General features: G+C 42.7%; 1 protein-coding gene across 2 annotated transcripts; it reads left to right on the forward strand.

Annotated features, from left to right (window-relative positions):
* The first annotated feature begins 432 nt into the window (after positions 1-432).
* mdfi (MyoD family inhibitor) lies at positions 433-21170 on the forward strand. Of its 2 annotated transcripts, none has more exons than XM_037448535.2 (5): positions 433-864; positions 2254-2455; positions 11117-11254; positions 16740-17099; positions 17995-21170. In XM_037448535.2, the coding sequence occupies exons 2-5, from the start codon at positions 2305-2307 to the stop codon at positions 18246-18248; spliced, it is 903 nt and encodes a 300-aa protein (XP_037304432.2). In that variant the 5' UTR covers positions 433-864; positions 2254-2304; the 3' UTR covers positions 18249-21170. The 2 variants fall into 2 exon arrangements, with proteins under 2 accessions (XP_037304432.2, XP_037304433.2); XM_037448536.2 differs by lacking the exon at positions 433-864 and adding an exon at positions 871-983.
* The last annotated feature ends 2280 nt before the right edge of the window (positions 21171-23450 follow it).

Raw genomic sequence — 23450 nt, forward strand, 5'->3', positions numbered from 1 at the left:
GTTTTGACTATATCACATCCACAGAACAACCGCTTTGGTTACGTATGGTATTTAAGCCAGCGGCTGGTGTCAAGGCCTCCCCCCCCCCCTCTGGGTGAGTACAGTTTAGGTCCAGAGGGAAACCTTTGCAGCCCTGTATGAAAGTGTTTCTACAACTGAGCACCACAGATATGCTACATCTAAGTGAGTATATAAACAACCCCTCCATTGTTCTCCTCTCCATTATCAGGGACAAAACATTTGGTTCCCGAGGCTCATAATTCTTGATGAAAGCTTCCCTGTGTCAGGGCTGTGCCTGGTTCGGGTTAACGGGGATAATTATATGTCAGTACAGTTCAGCCCAACTAGTTTGTAGCCTGGAGGAAACACAATCACTGCCGACTGTCGTTTCCTGTCCAATAAGCTGCAGCACTGAAGGCTGAGGGAGAAGGGAGAGGAGACATCGAGTAGCCGACCCGGGACGGTTAAGATCGCTGCTCATTTAAAAGCATTCTCGGGCCGGGGTGGCGTAGCCTTTGGGACCTGCAGACAAAGACTGAGGACTGAGTGCCTGCAGGGAGACGCACTAACTTACCCAACATCTGGTCAGCTGCTGGCAGGACGATCCGCACCGAGAAACTTTTGGAGGCGGAGAAAGAGAGCTTTCTCCGCGGGAGAAGTATGCATTGAATTGGGCGTGTTTTTTTTTTTTTTTTCGGGCACCCCCCCCCCATGAGCCGAAAAGAGACTCGGTGCTCGGTGTCGATAGTGGAAGGTTTAAAGGACGGACATAAAGGGTCTCCGGGGGCGAGACGTCCCACCCGCAGCGGCCGGAGAATGAATTAGCCGAGAGGTCGGCTGCACCGTTTCCCAGCCACATCGAAGGTGAGAAGTGCTTTCTGTCTGTTGTTAAATATCGCGACTGCGTATCGCGACCCAGCTGAGCTGCTTGTGAGCGTGCAGCGACTCGTTAGAGGAAATCTGGGTGCCGACACGCCATAAAGGTAAATTCAATTAGCTTGCAGTAAAGTGTTTACTTTCGTTAAATTTCTCTTGAAATAACTTTGTTATTAAAAAAAAAAAAAAGTCTACACGTAGTCCAAGTTTGAGCTACAGGTTTGCCATTGTTTATGTGAGCGGTGCAAACTTTTGCCTAAATATACGTCGTTTACCTTTTCAGGGGTTAACACTAAGCCCACTATAGTTACTTTATCATGTAAATAGATTTTTTATGAATTCGTTAAGCAAAAACTCAACTTGAGGTTGTCAAATATGTTGGGGGCAGCGGGCGCGGGCCGAAGCATCGGGAGCGCGCAAACAGCTGTCCAGCTGAGACTCTCTGGCAGGGATAGCGCGCGCCAAACACACGTTGGCACGTGACGCACTCAACTGGTCCCGTGTTAATGAGATGAGAACGTGCACGCGTGCTCGCTTCCGCCTGCACCGCCTCAGTCTGGGGCCTAAAAGATATTATTGAAGTATTATATTCATGCTTATACTTGCAATTATCATCATCATCATAATAATCATCATCATTATCTACATACTTGAGGAATGTTTAGTATTCTGGTTTGGTCTGGTTTGGTAATCTTGGTGTACAGCTGAAAGTTAAGATCAACCGGCCAACCAATGAGGGCCATGAAAATCCTGGGGGTCAGAAAGCATCCCACGCTGCGGGCTATCTTTGACGAAACCATCAACAGACAGACCCCACCCATGTCCTCCACCCTGAATATCAGCTCCTTCCCTCAGGCAGACGCTTCAGAGTCCCCCAGTGCAGGCTCAACCGCTATAAGAAGTCCTCCGTTTTTTAATTTTTTTTTAATCTTTTTATCTTACACCACACCAGAGGTGTGTTTTTACGACGGGGAGGGTGAGATGTATCTGCTGTCTGGCGACCGTTGGTGGATGTACACATTTTCGTCGGGACAATAAAATCTACCTATCGATACCTATTCCACTTCAATGTCTATCTTGAAAAATAACGATTTAACTCTTTATTGGTATTTTTATATATCAACAATATTGTGTGTTTCCATTTTAATTTTGTAGTTATTTGCACAACGTACGTTCAAAGAGTTAAAACCGTGTTGATTAAAAGTAGACTATGATCAGCCACATCTGTTGTTATACCATTGTTTTAGGAAAGCAGGAATTGGCAGAAGTGATTCATGCTGGTTCAAGTTGTGCTTTTAAGAATAATAAGAAGGGTTTCACATGACCCATGAGGACATCAATGTAATAATACTTTGGGCTATGTCCTCTCTGCTTAAGGCTCACTCCTTGGCCCCTCCACCTCCTGCCATAAGAGCCAGGCCTACGCCCATGGATGAGGAGAGGACTGACCCTGCCATCTCCCCACAGCCACCTGATGAGGGGGGCCCCAGTCCACCAGCCCCACACCCCGAGACACACGCAACCTCCACAGAAGAGAGCTCACACGAACCCGCGAGCCAAAAGGCCTGTCCTAGTCCAGGTAAGAGTTTGCCAAAACAGACCCACTCCAACGGCTCTTACAACTCATTAAACCTCCTTTGTTTTATTGGTGTGTGTGTGTGTGTGTGTGTGCAAAAAGTTAGACAGAAAGTTCATTTTATTCATAAAAAATGGCTGATTTATTCAGATAGAGGGGCCTTTCTATGCTCTTATGTGTATGTGTATGTAAACCTTATTCTGATAAAGGTTTAGACAATACGTGAGTGACTATACAGCTGGAGGCAACACATTTTCCTGTGGAAAAGCTGTGGGAGACCTTTTTACCCCCCAAAAGAAAAGAAAAGTTCATTCACCCTTGTGAAAGGTTGATGTTAGTTTTCCAGATCGGAATAGTCTTGAGTCATTGTTATGTTTAAAACTTTACCCACAGGTAATTACTAAACACTAATGGCAGACTCCCACTGAAACCCCCCCACCCCCCCAAAAAAAAATCATTGTGTGTTTTTGGTGACTCATAAAGTCAGAGGCCTTCTCATTGACAGATAAAACCAGTTGTGTACCGAGGTGACCTGTCTGTGTGGGGAACGAGTCGGACCAACGCAGCGCTGTGGAGCGCCTGAAAGACCACAATGACACTGCTGAGAATTGAGCAATGACCCTTCCCCTCTGTGTGATTGGTCATGTGCAGGGTCGACTGGCACTGAGGTGGGAATCTGGGAACATGCATTATTATGCCTGAATGACTCATCCAGGATCAGCCAAAATGAGTCCAGTTCCCTGAACATTTAGTGAGGGAAAAGACGGCATGGAGCGTAGATCGTCGAGTGCAGATCTAATGGGGTAGTTTGGGAAGGTGTGGTGTATGGTTGTGGAAGAGTGCGGATATTTAAGTGGCTTGTTTCCACGGGAACCTGGAACCTGCCTTTTTTAAAAGTTTTGTTTGTTTTTAAAAAAAGGCAAGTCTGAACCCAATCTATTTTGACTACTGTGTTGAATGTGCAACGGCATCGAATCCACAGACGTACACCTGTGTTCTCCGCACACGAGTGTAAGAACAGCATCGGATTTAAGGATGATACCTCTGAGAAGAGTTATTAGACTGCAGGTTTGCGCCTGGACTTGTTGCTGTGGCTGTGCTGACTTTACCTGCGCTTGCTCCTCGGGAAGCCAACACAAAGTACAACTGTGGCAGACGCCTTGTCTGGCTGGCTGGTATAATTTGTGTGTGTGTGTGTGTGTGTGTGTGTGTGTGTGTGTGTCCGTGCTGACGGTAGGTAGGTGAGCCAGAGTGGAGAGGAGAAGATTGGTCAGGCTACCACTGAGGTTAACAAGGCCCTGCCTTGTAGCGCTGTGCTTCACCCCCACCCATCCCTCTGCCCCCAGAGTGCAGGGTTATGGAGCCACACAACGGGCTCATGTACAGATCTAACTGAGGCTGGAATCTTTTTGCCCAGGGTTGGGGTTAATGTCTTATTAGCAATCAATAAAAAGATGGCCCTCTTTTATTCCGCTGCTTAGTTTTAATATATATATTTTTTTCTTCCTGGTGTACTTCCACTTTGTACAGTCCATGAAAAATGTGCAATAGCAGGTTTTCACGTCACTCTGAGCTCTGAGAAGGTTTTGAATATACACTGTATAACCATTTGAGTTTAAGAATAAATATTATCTAAAGAATTGTCCGTGTTTGCAGCTAAAGGTGGGTTTAGAGCAGATGCTTGCCTGTCACATTCTAACTATCAACATCTCTACAACTGGGGGCAGGAAATAATGAACATTTTATTGATTCATTCTGTACTCGGTAAGCATTCAAATGAGACTTAGAGTTTTATTCCTCATGTTTGGATTGCAGTGTTTTCCGCGCGGTCGACACGAGGCCGTTGAACACCGCGTGCGCGTTGAGAGACGCGTGCCTCTGTTGTCACTCAGGCACGAGGATGCAGCGAGGCTGTCTGTTTATACAGGAGCCCCCCCCCCCACATGTGTATTCTCTCGCTTTCTTTCATCACTTCTTCTTGTCACTCTCCGTTTTTGGGGCTGAGCAGATCTTTTTTTGGTTTCCATGTTGTCATTGCAATATAAAAGTGCGACTTTGAAAAGAGAGCTATGATCCATAATGCAATATATCACTTTGTCTAGCTGTATTATGAGTGTCTGAGAGGCCAAAGCACAGTAGTTGTTAGTCTTTCTTTAAATCAGGCCCTGCAGGATGTAGAGCTGTGAAGAACCTCATTCTTGTAGTCTGCCAAGCCAAATCAAGCTAAAGTGCAGAGCTGTCAAAGAGCTGTGAAAGAGCCAACGGACTGATGGGTCATCACTCAGTCACCACCACTTTGTACAGTTCGTTATTAGCCGTTATCAATAGAAACAGTTGAATACAATTTGGACCGCTGAAACAGCTGTGCAGATATTAAGATCAATATCTACTGTCACTATGTTGTTGTCTCTTTGACCTGTTTTCACAGGTTTAGATGTTTGCTGTTGTCTTTATATCCAGGATGAAAGGTCACATGTCACCGTCGGCATCCCAATCTAAACTGGCTCCATTGGATCTTTCTCTGAACTCCAGCGTCCCGCTTTAGTCCCTGAGGTTTGTTGAGGCCTGTGTCTAATTTGGTTTCTCGCAGAGATAGAAATAAACCAGGAGCAGTTTGAGGCATTTTTTTTTTTTACAGCATATTTGAACTACAAAAATTCCCCTTCACCACCTCGCAAACATTTGATAAACTGCTGCTGCTTTGGAGGCCCTCTCTTCTCCTTCTTCCTCTCCCCCTCTCTCCCTTTCTCTACCCTTACTCACTCACTTAAGGAGACTTTCCAAATCCGCATAACCCCATGTCATAAACTGTGGACAGTTAGTGTCAGCACGACGTGACTGTACTAACCAGCAAGCAGACTGTCGGTCTTGTTGAGACACTGGAGCCGGAGGCCCGCTGCTGTGCGGATCCTGCTGAGGCGACAGATCGGACGCTCTCCCCCTTTGAGCTTGTGGTTGTTGTCTCGTCCAGTGTCAGGTTGAACAACACTGTGGACAATGCGTGCATTAGAGCCGGGTATCTACACTATATTTGACATTTGCTTGGATGCTGATGCCCTTCCGGAGTGCAAAACTGTTTGGCCTTGGTTTCCACATGTTGTTAAATGCGCCAGTGTTGCATATTTTCCCAGAAACCAGAGAGATCTCGGAGACAAAGTAACACAATTAAATTCCCACTCGACAGTTTAAGGGTAGACAGTTTTTGTCTTTAATGAGCTTACACTGCTCTCTGATTCTCTCAGCAGCTATAATCGCTGAATTTGGACATATTCCAGTGCTGCGCTCTCACAAGTCCCTCTGTGCAGCGTGTGTGTGTGTGTGTGTGTGTGTGTGTGCCTGTGGCTCAATTTCAGCCAAACAATTGCCTCTTCTTTACTTTTTTCTGTGTATGTGTGTACAGTGTGTACGGGAGTGAGGGATATTGAGGGATTGTTGTGTGGTTTTTTTGTTGTGTTTTCCTTCAGGCTAGTCAGAACCCCAGCGGTTGTGTGTACTTTTAATCAGTTGAAGTCATTACTGCCGGCCAAAGACCGGCTTCTGCGTCGGATCCACCATCTCCGCTCTGCTGGACATTATTCTGCTTGGTTGCTCTTCACTTCATCTCAATGTGTCTTCTTATCCCTTAATTCCCTCAAACTCATATCTCGATCTTTGTGGTATTAGCCATGAGTCAGCAGGGTGTGCACCCCTTTGTGAGTGAATGTGACTGAATAGAGCACTTTAAGTAGCTCAAAAACTGCAGAAATCATTTGTATTATTGATTGATCTGCTAATAATTATTAGGTATTAGTTAATATATTAAATATTACACAATAGTTTTTAAAAGAATAGTGTGAAGTACATACCGGTATACCTAACAGTATATCATTTTACATTGAATCATATTATTTACATCAACATGAATTGTTAACGCTGTCAAGCTTGCCATCAAAATAAGTGTAAAAATAGTGTACAATAATCATGTAAAAAGAGTCACCATCTTCTTTGTTATTATTAATATATAATAATATATATTATTGTAGTTATTGCTATATTTTAAAGTGCCATTTCAATCATTTTAAACCTATTTTGATTACTATAGGGATTATATTAGAAATCCTAATTATTATGGCCATATTCATATTTTCCCTTGCCTAATTACTACTATTTTGTAGATTTTGATTAGGCTTTAACATAATAGGATTTATTCTAGCAGTGTATTCCATTACATTTTACATTGTTGTTTTTCTCTGTTGTATGAATATACACATCATATATTTGATGGTATTATCTTCATATTTTATTCTACATATTTTATCCATAGCTTATCTTTTTTATCTCAGTGTATTGCATAATGCCCATCACACTGTGTACAAGACTTGATTAATTTTACTGATTAATCAAATGTTTGAGACACATATATATCGACTTGTTGGCAACAAAAGAGTCACATCTTAATATTCAAGCTTTATAATGTTAGTTTCACGATAAAACCTCATTTACTTTGCACAGAGGTCTGAAGTTGCAGAAACAGAGTTGAGGTAGTTCAGAAGGCAGCAGGTAAACTAAGCTCAGCCCCCCCCCCCCCCCCCCCCCCTTCTTTAGAGATCAAACCCAGAGCCACAGCAGGCAGTGCTCTCCTCAGGGATGTGTCACATCCTTTGCCAGCTCACATAGCCTGGATCGGTGTGTGCATGTTTGTACGTTCATTTTAACCATTGCCCTTTCTGATCCATATGTTTTTGTTTCAATGTTTAACTGTTTCGGAAAAACTCCTCCTGATCGCCCCTTGAGGCCAACCGACACGTGTACACAAACTGAATTATAAACACACGTGAGGACGCCCATACATGAAGCACGCACACACACACACACACACACCACAAACAAATATACATACTCATCTGTGTGTAAACACACAGCTCGCTCTCCTCAGAGGCTCTTGATTGCTCTGGTCTGATTTGAATTAGAAGCTCATCTTTGTCAGATCGAAAGAAATGTCTCTGGGGTCAAACAGTTTGGTGGTTTGATCCTGACGTCAACACACAATTGGTTGAAGGTCTGCTCGGATGGGATGAGGGGTCCGGCGGGAATCTGCTTAGTTCCAAACAATCGTGCTTTTTAACATTTAAAGAGTGTTTTGAACCAGGAGATGCACACATACTTTTAACCCATAGAGCTTCATCGGCAGCAGGAGTGTACATGATCGTTCTTAACAGACAGGATCATCCTCAGTGAGCATGTGCAGGTGTGAAACATTCGGTGCATTTATGCATATCTTCAACAAGGGCAGCGATGCAGACTTTGCTCACACTTCCTAGGAGTGTGCTCAATGCTGTGCTGGTAGGAGGCTGTGCATCTCAGATGTGTGGATGTATGGATTCCTCTTTTTGAGTTGAGTATTCATGAACCTTACACGGAAGAAGACCAGCTTTTCCTTTCCTGTGGTTGGCCTATGCTGGGCTCTCGTGTGGCTTTGATAATGAAATAATTGCCCCCAAAAGCAGCTGCCACAGAATGGGACCAAAACAACATGGCAGAGTAGATGAGTAAAACCGTTAAATGCCACCTGAAGCGCTTTCTGTTTGAATTATATTCCCGATCTCCCTATTTTACAAAAAACCTGCCAACTGTCTTCTGTCATTAAAGTCAATTGTTGCCCGCCAGCACATATAATATTACTTTTTTACGATCCATCCTCAATATTGTGATAAATGGATACCAGCTGCATAGAACAATGGACAATTATAGATAACATTTGTAGGAGCTAAATGATAACTAAGCATAGAAATATTCAACAGGACGAGAATGACTAGATGTATGGCTGACGGAGTTGCTCAGCCTTTGGCGCATTACATGCATCTTCATTTGAATAAATGTTCTTAAGGCAAAGTTTTATCCAAAGAAAATGACAAGAAAGCAAAATAATGACGGATTGGTGAATAAACGTGATGATGCACCGACATGCAAACCGGCTGCCAGGGACATGCACGACCTGAACGATACACACGCACAGCTCTAAAATAGACATTTGTCAGTGTTGAGGAAAAACCTTCTCACTAGTGGCTTTTATATCCAAAGCTGGCTGATTGAGACTAATGGATACAACATGGGCCTTAGAGATGGCTTCCACGTGAAGAGAAGCGCATACGTGTGTATGTGTGTGTGTATGTGTGTGTGTGTGGCGAGAGCTCGTACTACATGTAGGAAGTTGTGTGCGTGTGTGTTTGTGTGATTATGTTTAGGTATGTGTGTGTGTGTGTGTGTGTGTGTGTGTGTGTGTGTGTGTGTGTGTGTGTGTGTGTGTGTGTGTGTGTGTGTGTGTGTGTGTGTGGTTTGTGTACCAGCATCTAATAGAATGGATAAGCAGGAAGCACTTCCCAATGCCTTCAGGTCCTGTTTACGTCTCCTTCGACTTCACCTTCAACACGCACAGAGACACCATTACACACAAAAATATACTAACACACACACACACACACTCATAAAAGTAAAGGCAAACACAAATCACCCAAATGCTGAAAACAATGTTCCTCCTTGTCAAGGTTAAACCGCCTTACATAACCAAGTGATTCACACCATTAGCTTTGATGTGCTTTGTTTTTCAACAAAATAAAGGTGTTGTGTTGCTTCAGACATGTTAAGGGGGTTGTTAGCCTCATCCTGTTTTGCTTCTGGGTTCGCTGCTTCGACAATATGCAACATGACAAACATTAGCATGAACAGTGCACGGTACCAGGAAAAAAAGGAGCAGAAGCTCTCGTTTGCCAAACCGAATAGTTGCCATATTGAAATATCTCATCTATTAATCATTGGAAAGGAATCATAATGAAATTCTTGATTCAAGGTCTTTCACAGACACACAAACAGTTACATATGCTGTGTAATGGAATTTACTAGAAACATGTGGTGAGGTTTCACTACATCATTTACTTACTGGTAGTTAGTCATTGTTATAAGGAGTGAACTAAACATTCAGCTGTAATCCGTTAATAAAAACCTCTGTGGTAAGTGGAGTCATCATTGAGAACATGTTGCAATGATGATTTCAGGTTTTATCTGTCATCTTTTCTTCTGTGTAGTCAAATGAATGCTCGTCTGGTAGAGTCAAAGTATCTTTGTTTTTCTTTTCTGTGTTTGTCTGTTTTAAGGGAAATTAAAGATGACAAATACTGTATTGTTTCATCCACTGGTTATTTATGAATGAATTGTTTGGTTTGATTTAAGAAACAACAAAAACAGGAGAAATGAGTTCAAGAAGATTATTAAACAGCTTATGTGATTATCAAAAAGATACAGATTAAAAATGTGTTGTGAAATCTTAATACAGTGTGCAAATCTTGTAATTTCTAAGACCCTAACAATTAATAGATTGATCAGACATAACATGTCTATTGTAATTTGTCTGCTATCTGGTCCTGTCTTCAGTAGTTAAATTAAGTCCAAAGTCTAAAGTGTGTGATTTCAGCCTAATTTGCAAGAAACACAACTGTACCATGCTAGCTGATGAGCAGCTTCCCTTTAAAAACTATATTAAAGTAAAGCAAAGTTTTTCAAAAATATGATGAATACTTTACAGTAGTTATATTTGAACAAACACTACCAGAACTACTCATCTCATTCCCACAAATCACTTTTTCATTTTGACATTATGAATTTTCCTGAGAATTTGTGTTCTGAAATTCACTGCCTCAATAAGTTTGACCATATGAGTCTTTCCTTCACTTCACTTGATACAAATCCCTCTTTCAACAGCTGCGCTCCCTTTGCATAGACACAATACAGTGTATTTTTCACATTAAAAGTGGGAATTAATATATGGACTGGTGTCAAATATGTGAAGGAATTTCTTTGTAAAGCGGGAATGTGAACTGGAGACGGTGAGCGCTGGAGGCAGGGGACAGAAAAGAGAGCACAAATAGAGAAGTGAGCGAGACTGGATAAAGTAAATAAACATAGCCGGGAAGTGTTGAGTCCACGCACAGGACGCGGTTTGGTTATGTGCGTCTGTGTGTGTGTGTGTGTGTGTTCATCAAACCCAGCTGGCTCCCATTTGCCGAGGAATGAGTCTGCACCTCTCAGAGGCCCGAGCCTGCTCTGCTTTGAAGGCCTCTGTGTAGTGTGTATGTATGTATGCATGCGTGCATGCATGCACATGTGTGCATAAAAACAGCTTCATTAGAGCTCTGCATGGTACCGCTGAACATGTAAAAACACCCACGCGTGTATTCACTGTATACGATGTGTACGCTATCTTATGTGTGCATTTTAAACACACGTACATCCACTCAGGGCACATGGACCCACACAGATTTCGGGTTTCATAAGCACACACATAGACTACTAAACAGTCCCAAGGGGCTGGATTTAACTGCTTCCAGATGCAAGTTCAGGAGAGAGCACACACATACAGACTAAATCTTCTGCTTTGTTGAAGTCAGCAGAACCACTCTGTTTAAAATAATTAAGTGCTAGTGGATAGGAAATGACATTGGAGTAGACAAGTTTTCTACATGTAGGAAAACAGCTCGCTGCTGCAGATTCCTGATCATATCCTCAAGGACAGCTGCTACACACAATCCATAAACCTTAAAAATAAACTTCAACATCAACCTAACACTTTGTGGTCTTACAGAAAACAGTTTTTTAATTGCATATGTAATTCTGTGTGTGTGTTTTTTTTAGATGTGGCACACACCTATACTGAGCCACTCATATTGAAGTTAAATGGCACCCCAGAGAGGTCGCACGGCGGTGATGGAGACAAGTGGAGCAGCAGCCTCTCGCACTCAGAGCTTACAACACCCAGCAAGAGCATCACGTGTGAGTAAAAGGCACCCTCACACACAGACACACTCGGCAGGGATGGGGAGCTTTGTTTCCACAACCACTGGTCACTGGTCCGATGAGTCACATTGTCGTGACCTTAAACAAATACATTTGAACACCCTGAAGAAATAGGGCAGATAATCAACACACACAGATGAATATCTACATTGTCAGTAAAGTAGGATACTTTTCTGATTTTTGAACAAAAGCACCCAAATACCCAAATTTGAAATGAAACACCTTTCCTTTGCTCTTTATTCTGCGTTGGATTCTCTGGCTGAAAACACAATGTATGCTTCACCTATTTAAGGTTCATAAGACAACTTTAATCAGTCAGATCCAAATCAATAATCGAAAAACCTCTCCAATTTGATCAATTGTTCTACTTCATTGAGGTAGGTTTGTGTGCGCTAATACTATCCTTAGGCCTTAAAGTTTAAACCAAGTGATCACAATATCCTTAATTCTATTCTGTAACAACGTATTGTACAACCCCAGTCTACATATAAAGCAAAACACACAACATGCATTTAAAGATTTTTCTCATGGAGTAGATTTTTTAGTTGTTTGCATTATTAAAAATGTCATTTTTGATGAGGTTTTCTGAATTCCGTAACAGAAACCAGTAGTTTTCCTAAATACTTGATGCTGTTTCTGACCAATCCTCTCCAATAACAGGTTTAATTGATTCAAGAAGTTTCTAGGCTGTATTGAAGTAAGAAAATTGCAGGAGGAAACGTGACTGTGTCTCAAACTGTGTGTTTTTTATTTACACTCAGCCGTCCAAGCTAATCTACCTCCCAAAATCTCCAGCTGTCCAGTCAATAAACTCCACCCTAATTTGCTGGCGAGGACGGTCACAACACCTGGAGTTTTTCCTTCCAGAGTCAAATCACTAACCGCCACCACCCATTTCCCTCCCAGATATTACTAGTCCCCTGGTTATGTTTCCGCCACAGATACTTTCTTTCCCTCTCTTTGACGTGAGTTGCTCCAACTCTCTGAAGCAAAGCCAAAAGTTACGCAAGTACGCTATGTTCTTGTACCCCACCACAAATATTTCGGTGGCTTTCACTCCAGTTTGAAATGGCTAGAATCTCAACCTTTTTTTTTTTCAAACCGGGTTCTATTTCAGTCATTTATTCACTCAGAAGACTGAGCTTAGCGATAATAAACACTTGCAAAAGTTGTCCGGATGCTAAAAGCGCTGTCCAAAAAATGTAAATATGCCCCCGCAGTCCAAATGTTCCATTCCTGTCAGGAGGGGTGCTGAAAGTGATTGACAGGAGGAATAAAAAGGTGAGAAGAGGGCTGAGAGACCTGTGATGCGAGCTAGTGTAGAAAAAGTGTTTTTTCCTGGGATCCAGGGGGAGCTACACAAACCTGCACCGTGGTAATAGCTAGTTTGCGGTAACCCAACAGTCAGGAAATGAATAAGTAGGTGAATTCAGTGTGTTTTTTACGTGGGTGTGTGAGTGTCTGCTGTCTCCGTCTATGTTTGTGTCCACACTTCTCCTGTTTGCTGTGTTTGCCTATTTCAGGCCCAGGCTGAAATGTGAGTTTCCGTCTGACGTTCTCTCCCTGCTTTATTTTACATCCCAATAAAATTGAACCACCAGCTCCATATGCTGTGGAGGGAGGGTGATGCAACTACAGCAGGCTTGGACAAAATGTACCGCCATGAACACCAGTCCTCCCTGGCTTTCCATTGGCCTTCATGTGCCTCCTCACGGTGTCCATAGCGTCCTCATTCTTCAACTTACACAATCACTCGTGCGTTTACAGCACTTGAAGTGACAGTTCAGAATTTCCTTTTTCTTTTCGTTTTTCCTCTCCTTTTGTGTGTGTATGTTGGTTTGTGTGTCATTAGCCAATTTGAATATGAATCTATGTCATCACCAACAAATCAATCAATCCTCGTCTTTTCCACCGGATTTATGATCCGTGGGAAGACGTTAGAAAATTGCTTTGACTCAAGTCAGGGGTGAGGTCATGTGTGGCTGCATAACGCATGTGAACGTGTGTCTGAGTGCGTGCGGGTGTGTGTGCGAGTAAAAGGATGAGGAAGCAGAAGCAAAAGAAGAACATTCTGCGGGTTCTGTCTCGCATTGATGACATCAGAGCTATACTCTATAGCTATACTCTATAGCTATATAGAGCATAGCACAGAGGTGTTAACAGGTATGTGTGTGTGTCTGTGTGTGTTATGGATTGAGACAAATACACACACACACACACACACACACACACACACACAAACAGCGACAAAGATGTTTAACTGCTCGCACTTTTTTGGACCCACAAAGTGAAGACACTTAATAATGACACGTGATTCATCACTGATAATGTCACAGTTGCATTAATGACACCAGTTTGAAATATTCTCACTATTGAAATCTTTTTTTTAATCTTATTGCTGCACTACGTTGTCATTATTGTACTCTTCCGTCATGCACCAACCGCCAAGTCTAATTCCATGTATGTCTAACATATTATGGCAATAAACATTTCCTTATTCCTTATTCCTTATTCCTTATTCCTTATTCCTGATTCCTGATTCCTGATCATTACAAAAACCCTTCCTCTTTATGCATCAGCCAATGGGGACATGGACGTGTGTGTAAGTGAACTGCTGTTTGTTATTATCTTGTCTTGGATAGGGAGGAGTGTGCAGTGTGTTGTTGGTGGAAAATGTAACAGGACTATGATGTTGCCTTTAATTATAGACGGGTCTTTTTCCATCTCTGCTCCTGTGCCCTTAATCCTCTGTTTCCTTTTCTGTCAGTCTCTACTATCTCCTTTTTGCTCAAATGTAAACACAAACACATAACATAAACATATGCTTGAATGTACAGTTAATGATGACACACTGTGGGTAGTCGTGTCCCAGGGCTCGATTGGGAATGAGGTGCTCGGTTGATGTCTCAGGTCAAAGATCAGTGTTTTCCTCCTTTGTTCAAAATATGGGCCAAAACCTCTTCTTTAACTATTTGCTCACTTTTTCCACTCGCACAAATGAGTCAAAGGTTTCAAAAAAATAAAAAGAATGTTTGTGTACTGGACCCACAAACACAGAAACTAAACAGATTCAATAACCAAGAGACTAATGCTCTTGCCCGGCTCAGTATTCTGCAAACATGTGCAGGGCCGAGCACATCAGGGTAGTTTAATAATGATCATATTTTTGCTATGTATACCATACGCACACACTTTACAGGTGAAAGACTCAAACATGATACCATCAATTTGTTTTTTAAAATTAGGATGTAAATGTTAATTGGGTTAGTTTTAATGTTGGGTTGTTTGTTATTATAAGGATTGATTGGGATATACATTTTCTCAGATACTTCACTGACATTTTGTCAATTCACTTTGCTAGAAGTGCAGCTCTCTGCTAGACTGTCATATTCAATGTTCTGTCGATATGACCAGCTCATTGGGACAACGTTTCGCATTGTTTTGGTAGTTACAGATAAGGTGTGGGAGTTTTTTGTAGGCCTTAGTAAATTTAACCTAGCAGCACATTAACACCAGTGAACCCAGCAGATCACAATGAAATGTTGTTACAAAACTTAAAACGTAGCAGTCATACGTTGGATGATTGTGAATCACAAATATGTCTTACTCACACCAGCAGGCTTGTACATGTTGCTTATATCATGTGGGCTTATATTACTTTTTCAATTGTGTGGATTTGAGTGTGAATGGTTGTTTGGCTCTGTGTCAGCCGTTGGGTTGATTGGGTACATTGGGCGTACCCCGTCTCTCTCGCCCAATGTAAGCTGGGATTGACTCCCCCCCCCTCTCCTCCCCCTGTATGCGACCCTGTATGTAGGATAAGCGGCTTTGAAGATCGATGGATGCACGGACAGTTTTAGAAGTTGACATTCTGGTGACTCATTCCAGCAGAGAGACCGGTCTGGGAGGGAGGTGTGTCAGTACAGGGGCATCTGAGAGACAAGGGGAGAAGTGAGGGTCATGCCCAGCACAGCTGCACAAACCTACACACACACACACACACACATACACACGTCATAGAGGTCGCAGGACCCCCGATGGCCCACGCTGCTGGTTTACCGTCACACATGCACGCTCAATGTTAATCACAGAGTCATCTGGCGCTTTAGTCGCTGTTATTTTTAGCCGGCTCTCACTGCTGAATCATTGTGTTTGGGAGTCACACCCATTCTTCCTCCTGGTCCAAATGTGCACGGGCAGCAACCTTTTTCTTCAATTTTGTTTTCTCTCTTCCTCGCTCAGCTTTCTCTCTTAGTCCGCTTTCTTGATCTCGGACAAAGGGACCCTGTGTTTTGTCAGCGTGTGTCCGTGAGTGTGTGTCCGCACGTGTCCTCGCATGAATGCATATATTTGTGTGTCAGTGGTTTGGAGACAGTCCTGACTCCCCGTCTCACTGTCTGTCTCTCTCTGTCTCTCTGTCCGTTTGTTTGCCTGCCAGAGCCGCCTATGTAATGTGTTCATACATTCACACACACACACACACGCCAAAAATGCACAAGAATGATTAATTTCTCAACCACTCACAATCCCCTGGACAATAGAGACCCAGAGGGAATACGAAAGAATTGTGCAGTTTCCCTCCCCCCTCTCTAATCCCCCTCTTCCCTCCCCGACCTACATCTTAGCCAGCTGAGAGTTAAAATAAAGTATTGTGTAAAAGGCTAAAGGAGAGCCATAAGACTGATTGACAGAAGAGGAGGAGGTGAAGGTAGGTATAGGATAATACATAACACAGGGGAGCATTAGGTATTGACTTTTGACATACTTTCTCACATGCAAGCACGACTACACACTAATGCACACACACACACACACTCACACTCACTCACACTGGCGCTGCAGCCTGCCAAACATCTGGAGCAAAGTTAGAAAACGCTGAACGAAAGAATATTTAATAACACTAGATTGGTTGTGTGACTACGGCCAATGATCAGCCAATCAAAACAGGCCTGGATGGGTTATCTGTCTCCGAGTGCTTTCAAGTCAAGAAAATACATTTACTCGATGGGATGATATTAAATGCTACCGTGATACGTGTATACACCTAGGCCACCGTTTTATTCTGCTCTTCATGGTGTGTTTGGTCTGGCAGCAAAGTTGTGCTTCTCTGCCTCCATGTGTTTTACTGAATAGTCGGTAGTCAATAAGAGGTCAAATATACCAAGTGGTGTAGTGAGCCAGGATTAAAAAGCTGTGCATGGTCTCAAGCGTTTGAGTCTGTGTGTTGTATCTAAACTGCATTCTTCCAAAGAATAGGTAGGTAGGTTTTGTAATGGAACTCAGCCTCTCAGAGCCTCCCTGTGGATGATGCTGCCTCAGCACATTGAGTTGGGCTCTTTAAAACATACAACTGCAATTCAACACAACTCAACAACGCAACTGAATAAACGGGAACAAAATGTATTTGGATTCATGTGAAAAATGCTTATTGTAAATGGATATCCTCTCTGTCGCTGTCCAGATCAACCAGCAGCCAGATCCACGCCCGGCCATCCCGCCCAGCCGTGCCGGACGCAGCCCAGCAGCCAGCTACGCAACGGAGCCAAGCACCACGCACACCCATCTCACACGCACTTTACACACCACGCGCCTCACACGCACAACCTTCAGTCCAACGGGTTCAGGAACGGGGGCCCCCGTGAGCACCCTAAGCTGGGCTCCCTCCCGAGGGGCGGCTCATCCACCTCCTCGTCCTCTTCGGCGGGACCCAAACACACCAAGAGGTTGCCGTCCAACCCCTCCATCGCCTCCCAGAGCAGCAAGAGAAGCAAGAGCAGCTCCAAGAGCAACAGCTCTCAGATCCCTACGGAGGGACAGGACGGTGAGATGCAGAGACTGACGCAGGGGCAGCAGGCAGCAGGAGAGGGAAGGATTGGTAGCAAGGTTTAACTTTTCTTCCACACGTCTTGCCAAAGGATCAGGATTGTTCTTTGCGCATCTTCTCTGGCCCCCAATAAACGTCATTTTTGTAAATGCGGTTCGATTGGCCTTGATGGTTTATGTGATAAACAGCATCTCGTGTTTTATTTGAAGATAAAATACATTTTGAATCCGCTTAAAATAACATTTTACATTCATGAACAAAAACAAATTACAATAACTCTAGATGCAATAAAAAACCTAGGAAGGAAAATCTAAATATGTTAACCTTGTAATTCCTTTAACAATTCCTGCTTTGAAATGAAATGCAGTTTTGTTCCTCCACCTCCTGTCCCGGCTTCAGTGGTTGTGTAAACTTTTTTCTCTTTGAAATTAAGTAGGCTACATTCCTGGCAGACTGCAAAAACAACTTGACAGTTACCATTTACAACTCAAGGTAGCTGTTATATTGGAATAGGGGGCACCTTTTATTTTCACTGCTACTTAAAAGTACAGGCTGGCATGTCTTCTGCTACAGCTCGGCAAAGACGTGGGTGCGTCTCTGGTTGAGCAGCGAGGTAAAGATAACAGGTTTAAAAATGTTTTACTCCCTACTAAAGTCCATCAGGGCGGGACGTCCTTAGACTCTGGCACTGAAGTAAACTAATCTCAGTCTGACCTCAAACTATTCAACTTAGTAAATCATTTTTCTTGCTTTATTGGAATGTCATGTGTCAAAGAAATGTAGATTAGAACACAAGATTTTCAGTAAAACGTAACCATAAACAGTGATTGTTAAGAAACTCACTTTGTATGTCTCTCTCTCTCTCTCTCTCTCTCTCTCTCTCTCTGTCCAGACTGCTGTGTCCACTGTATTCTGGCCTGCCTCTTTTGTGAGTTCCTGACTCTGTGTAACATCGTCCTGGACTGTGCCACCTGCGGCTCCTGCGCGGGGGACGACTCGTGTTTCTGCTGCTGCTGCGCGTCCGAGGAGTGCGGCGACTGCGACCTGCCCTGCGACATGGACTGCGGCATCATCGACGCCTGCTGTGAGTCCGCAGACTGCCTGGAGATCTGTATGGAGTGCTGCAGCCTCTGCTTCTCCTCCTGAGGGGCCCCCGACACCCCCCACCCCCCCCCACCACCACCGCCAGCACCACAGTGTGGGATAAAGGAGAGATGTCCGCCCAGGAACAACTTTGAGCCGGGAAGCGCTTCATCCCGTCTTTGTGGCCTGGACTCCTTGGTTCACACTCTGTTGGCTGCCGCCTCGAGGGCTACACAATGTGTCCAATGTTTGTTGCAAGGCTCGTCAAGCAAAAGACCCTGAGAGCAGCCACTGGTGATGCCTTCCTTCTTTTATTGATCTGCGGGACGGGAGCTTCCCCTCGGCTCGTCTTTGCTGTTCGTTGGTGCACAGCTGGATGCACGGGGCAGAGTTCCAGCTGTGGTCTGCCAGGCTCTGCAGAACGGGCCTCTGGACCCTCACAGAACAGGCTATTATTACAATGGATCCCCTTGTGCTGTCTGAGTGACTGGAGTTCTCCAAGCATGAAAAATGACCTCCAAAGGCAAATGAGAATATGGCTCCATTTAACCGGATTTTAGCGTTTCTGTAGATAAGAAAAGTAGTATAATGGGAAAATGGACGCTCAGATCTCAGTAGAAATGTGGTCTCTCCTCCTGTCCTTGGCAAGGTTAAAGTCTTCCAGTTTTTGATTGCATACAGTGGCCTTTGTGACACACACACACACACACAGCCTTACAAGAGGATGTTAAATCCAGCGCTGTCTTTTGTCTTGTTGCAAAGTACAAAATAGGGAAAATGTTAATGGTGGCTGGTGGCAATATTACACACATATTTCTTTTGTTCATGTAATCTCACTTAACAGACTTATTCACAGGAAAATCATGAGAGTGTTGTGCATCAGCCTGAAGATGGATCCAATTAAATAAGTACTGTAGTTCATGGACACATTCTTTACTCCAACATGTGAAGGGAGAGCGTTCTTAATCAAAGTTCTCTCCTCGTTTTATGATTCGCATTTGTTTACCTTTACATTGTTTATTTTGAGGGGCTTTGGCTTTATTCGATGAATTCTTCCTCGTCTGAATATTCAGAGCTGGTGACGGACTGTTAGAGGACATCTCTTTTTTTTTTTTAATAGGTTTCATTTTTCTTTGTCGTGTCTTGCTATGTGAACAAATGGCCTCGGCTTAGCTTGAGGCCTGAATTTTCAAGTAGATTCCTTGCCTTTATCAAATCTCTATTAATCCTTGTTTTGTAGATTTTAGTTAGGATATTTGCATTTCTCCTCTAATGTGAAAATCACATTTCTGTGTTATCGGGATTTGCAGCGGACACTGCTCGCCATCTAGTCTGATTCCTTGAGTGAAAATCTCCCGACATTATGCTCAGACAGATCCATCTGCTCGTGGTGTGAATGGTACGCTTTTGATAACAGGCCTGCACTCTCGTACGCTCAGATGCTCACCTTCTCCAACCTGATACCTCTTGTGATGACACCAAGCTCTGTTGTGCATTTTTAAATGACTTGATTCAAATCTCTTTATCCTGACCAAAAACTGTTTGTGCAATCCTTTTCTTTTGGAAATACCAAAGAGGTCTTTCCTCTTACTGGACTCTATTTTCTAGGCCTACAATTACTAATACTTTAAAGGGTCTATGCTATGCTTTTGTGGCTGGGGTTCAATTTTAAGGGCTGAACACTGTTGATATGAATATACATTAAGGCTGTAAATTAACCTGATAACACCGAAAAAGAAAACATTTTCCTCCGATGATATTGGTTTGTATCAGAATGGATGTTCCAACTGAACTGAGACAAAATACTGGATGTCCTTTGAAAACAATGCAAATGTCTTGTTTCATGAAGGGAAGAACTGGAGTTTATTATGTTGTGTACAGACATGAGACCGATGTCACTTGTTTAGATTTATATTGTATTCAGAGTGCAGATTCTTAAAGCCTTACTTCATCTCAGGACACGTTCTCTGTCGTCAGACCAAGCCCATCACCAAAAGAATTGGGGCGGACTGTGATAAATTATGGGGGGGGGGTACATATTAACAAATGTGTCCTACCTACCTGCCTCTTCTCACTGAATTTAAACACATTCCAAAGGGGAAATCTTCAAAACCCAAATCCATATTTAGAATAAATTAAACTAAATGGGATTTCAATTGTTCTTCATTTCCAGTACAGATGTAACTGAAGGACTGAAGAGAACAAAAACCTGGGAGGGACAGCATGGCTCGCAACTCGCTCTTTGTCAGTAGCACAAACGGACCATCCTTCTCTTTCCAGAGGTATCTTCATCTGGGCTTTTGAACAGGTCCTATTGGACTGTGAAGTGCAAACATGGGGGATTGAAGAGCTGTACATGCATCTGTCTCAATACTCCTGCTAGCTTGTGGCCTGCAATAGCAATCATGTAACAAACAGTTAACACAACATTTACTTTTCGTTTAATGACATTTTCTGACTGGATCATTAAGTACTGCTTCACGTCTAAACACACTTTGTGGAGAATGGAGGCAGTCTGGAGGGATAGAAAACACTGATTGGTTGGTCTGGAGATGAAGAATGTTTGCTGGACGTAAAAAGTCCTCATTTGAACGACGCCCTTAAATCTTTCTGGATTGTGGAAATGAACTCAGTTGAACTTTTATAGTAATACTGGAAGAAAACATTTCGGTGTTGTCCAAACAGTGTTATCAGTCAATTTGTTAGCATTACCTTGACTATAGAAATGTCTAACTGTTGACTTTCATGGATCTATTATCTTATCATGAAATGGGATTTGGTTATTATTTTAGAGGACTGGCTGCCAATGATAGTATTCTGAACGTTATCCCAGCCCAGCTGAATTCTAACTGTATGATGATGACTGTAGTCCACTATATTGTCATCTTGTTTACACTACCCCCATTTTATGTCAATTTTAATTGCTGTCCTGAAAGTCACATCCAAATCTCTTTTTTTAATACAGAATAAACAATGTGAACTCCAGGCAACATGTATCACTCTTTTCTTTCATTTTCACATAGGCTCCACCCTTAATACATGTAAAAAATGTAATAATGTCTGTCTAGCAATTCTATGGAAGGAATGAAATATCAACAAATGATTATGAACAAATGCTTATAAATCACCTGCTGAATCACCTATGTTTATATATTCTGACCTTATTCTAGGTTTTCTGTGTGCACAAATTCAAAAGAATTTATAAGCCAATGGTGAGCTGGAGAGCTGCTCTTTACGTGTCCTTTCTTTAGCTTTCTTTTCATGTATGAAATATGCTTAGCACTTGATCTAAGTTTGGATAACTTCCACATAACTACAGATACTACAGATATATATATATATATGTTCATAGTAAAGAAAAGGGACATTTGATCCTGGACTTTGGTTTTACCTGCTAGGCGCTGTGCTTAATGCACAAGTGTTTAATAAAGTGACCGTCTGTGATGTAAGCCGTGGTAAGTAAGTTTGGCTAATTTTCGATTTAAAGGGTTTTGCTCAAACTTCCCCTGCTGTTATTTATTAACTATCTATTATTAAGTTGTCACAATCCTCCGCTAGCATCCGCAGATTTCCCAGTAACCAAACCAGATCTGCTGTCTCTGAGCAAAGAGAAAACAGGCATAAAGGGAGAAAACAGACGTACAACTGGCCTCGATTGAGCCCTTTAATGTGTTTTGCCAGAGTCCTTCAGTTGGAATACGTGTGGAGGCCAATACATCAATATGTGGAGAAATGCAGGGGACTTTTACTCTCTGATATATATATATATATTTTTGTAATCTTTTATTTTTCTACTCTTTTCGTTCCCTTTTTTTTAATCTTGAAAGTGGACAAAGCAGCAGTAAGGTCTCATGAAACTAAATCCCTTGAAAAACTTCACACTGGTACTTGTGTGTTTATGTGTGCGCTGTCTACTGGGTGTGACGTGTTGCACGTCCACCAGGAGGATCACAATTAGGCTGTGAAGCAAAGGTCTGTAGAGGTCAGCTGCTGCGCTTAGTGTGTTAGTGTGTGGGTTTGTGTGCGTATGTTTGAGAGAGAGAAAGAAAGCGAGCAAGATGTGTAATGTGTGTATGTGAGGGGAGGGGGGGCGGGGGGGGGGATTCAAACGACCCAGGTTAGATTCAACCCCCTCAGTGGGAGCAGAGACACAGAGGGCATCTCTGGACATCGCCAAGCGTTTTGAAGGAATCCAACAATGTAGTCGACCCTGGATTCCTTTTCCATGTACGCACACGTGCACAAACACACACACACAAGAAATTAAAAATGATACACACCCCCTCCAGAAATTTCACATGCACAAAGCAGGCACCGGGGACATGTGGCTATTGAATATTAACCATGAAATTACAAAGGCTGCATTCTAATGGAGGCGAAGAGGTCAGAAGCTGGGATGGAAATCATAAATTAATACCCCTGACATGACAAGCCGCTCGCCCTTGGCTCCCACCAAACGCAGCCGTACCCTCCTCCACCCAAGTCACAAAGACACCTAGGAAATACTTGATTTTTTATTAATTTGGGGTCAACGGAATGCCACAACAGACACAAGAACTCATACAATATGCCTAATACATTACTAATGTGACTATTATATGAGGCAATAAGCATGCAACCTTCATGTGTGGCTACATCTATAGGGGCAATTGTGAAAATGTTCTCAAGGGACCTCAATTACAATTTCAACTATTTTGCATTTCTAGCAATCCCTTCAAATCTTCTCCTTTCAAATAAACGCTTTGGCAATGTCATCTGTGATGATTCTGAATGGCACAAATTATGGCACAAATGCACTGCTCGGTTGCTTATGGCGTGTGAGAATTTGGCTTTGCACAGAGAAAAAAACATAATGTTATACTGCAAACTTCAATATGTTTCTACTACTTGTTTTTTCTCCCAGTTACTTCTAACATTCAACTCAACACTACAAATTAAAAGTCACAAAAAATGTCTTCTGACCAGAAGGAATGTCTTGACAGGGACATTTTTCTGGGGCAAAGTTCTTAAATATTCATATGGAGCAATGAAGCATAAAATGAACTTTGTTTTTGATTTAACCTAAATCACATAGCATAATCTTTTTGCCTGGGGAGACCAGTATCTCTTTCTGTGACTTATTATGCATAAAGAGCTCTTTTGAAGTTAGTTTCAACTTGATTTATATTTAAGGTTCTAATTCACCCAGAGAAGCTCCAAACAGAACTTGGATTCACATCACACTTCACATATAGAGACGTATAACCTTCCAGCTCTTATTCTAAA

Source organism: Pungitius pungitius, chromosome 8 (genome assembly GCF_949316345.1).
Source record: "Pungitius pungitius chromosome 8, fPunPun2.1, whole genome shotgun sequence".
Lineage (NCBI taxonomy): Eukaryota > Metazoa > Chordata > Actinopteri > Perciformes > Gasterosteidae > Pungitius > Pungitius pungitius.

Coding starts and splice junctions, on each gene's coding strand:
- mdfi (XM_037448535.2), top strand. CDS start 2,305: ATGGATGAGGAGAGGACTGACCCTGCCATCTCCCCACAGCCACCTGAT. Junction 2,456..11,116: donor AAAGGCCTGTCCTAGTCCAG/GTAAGAGTTTGC, acceptor TGTTTTTTTTAG/ATGTGGCACACACCTATACT. Junction 11,255..16,739: donor ACCCAGCAAGAGCATCACGT/GTGAGTAAAAGG, acceptor GTCGCTGTCCAG/ATCAACCAGCAGCCAGATCC.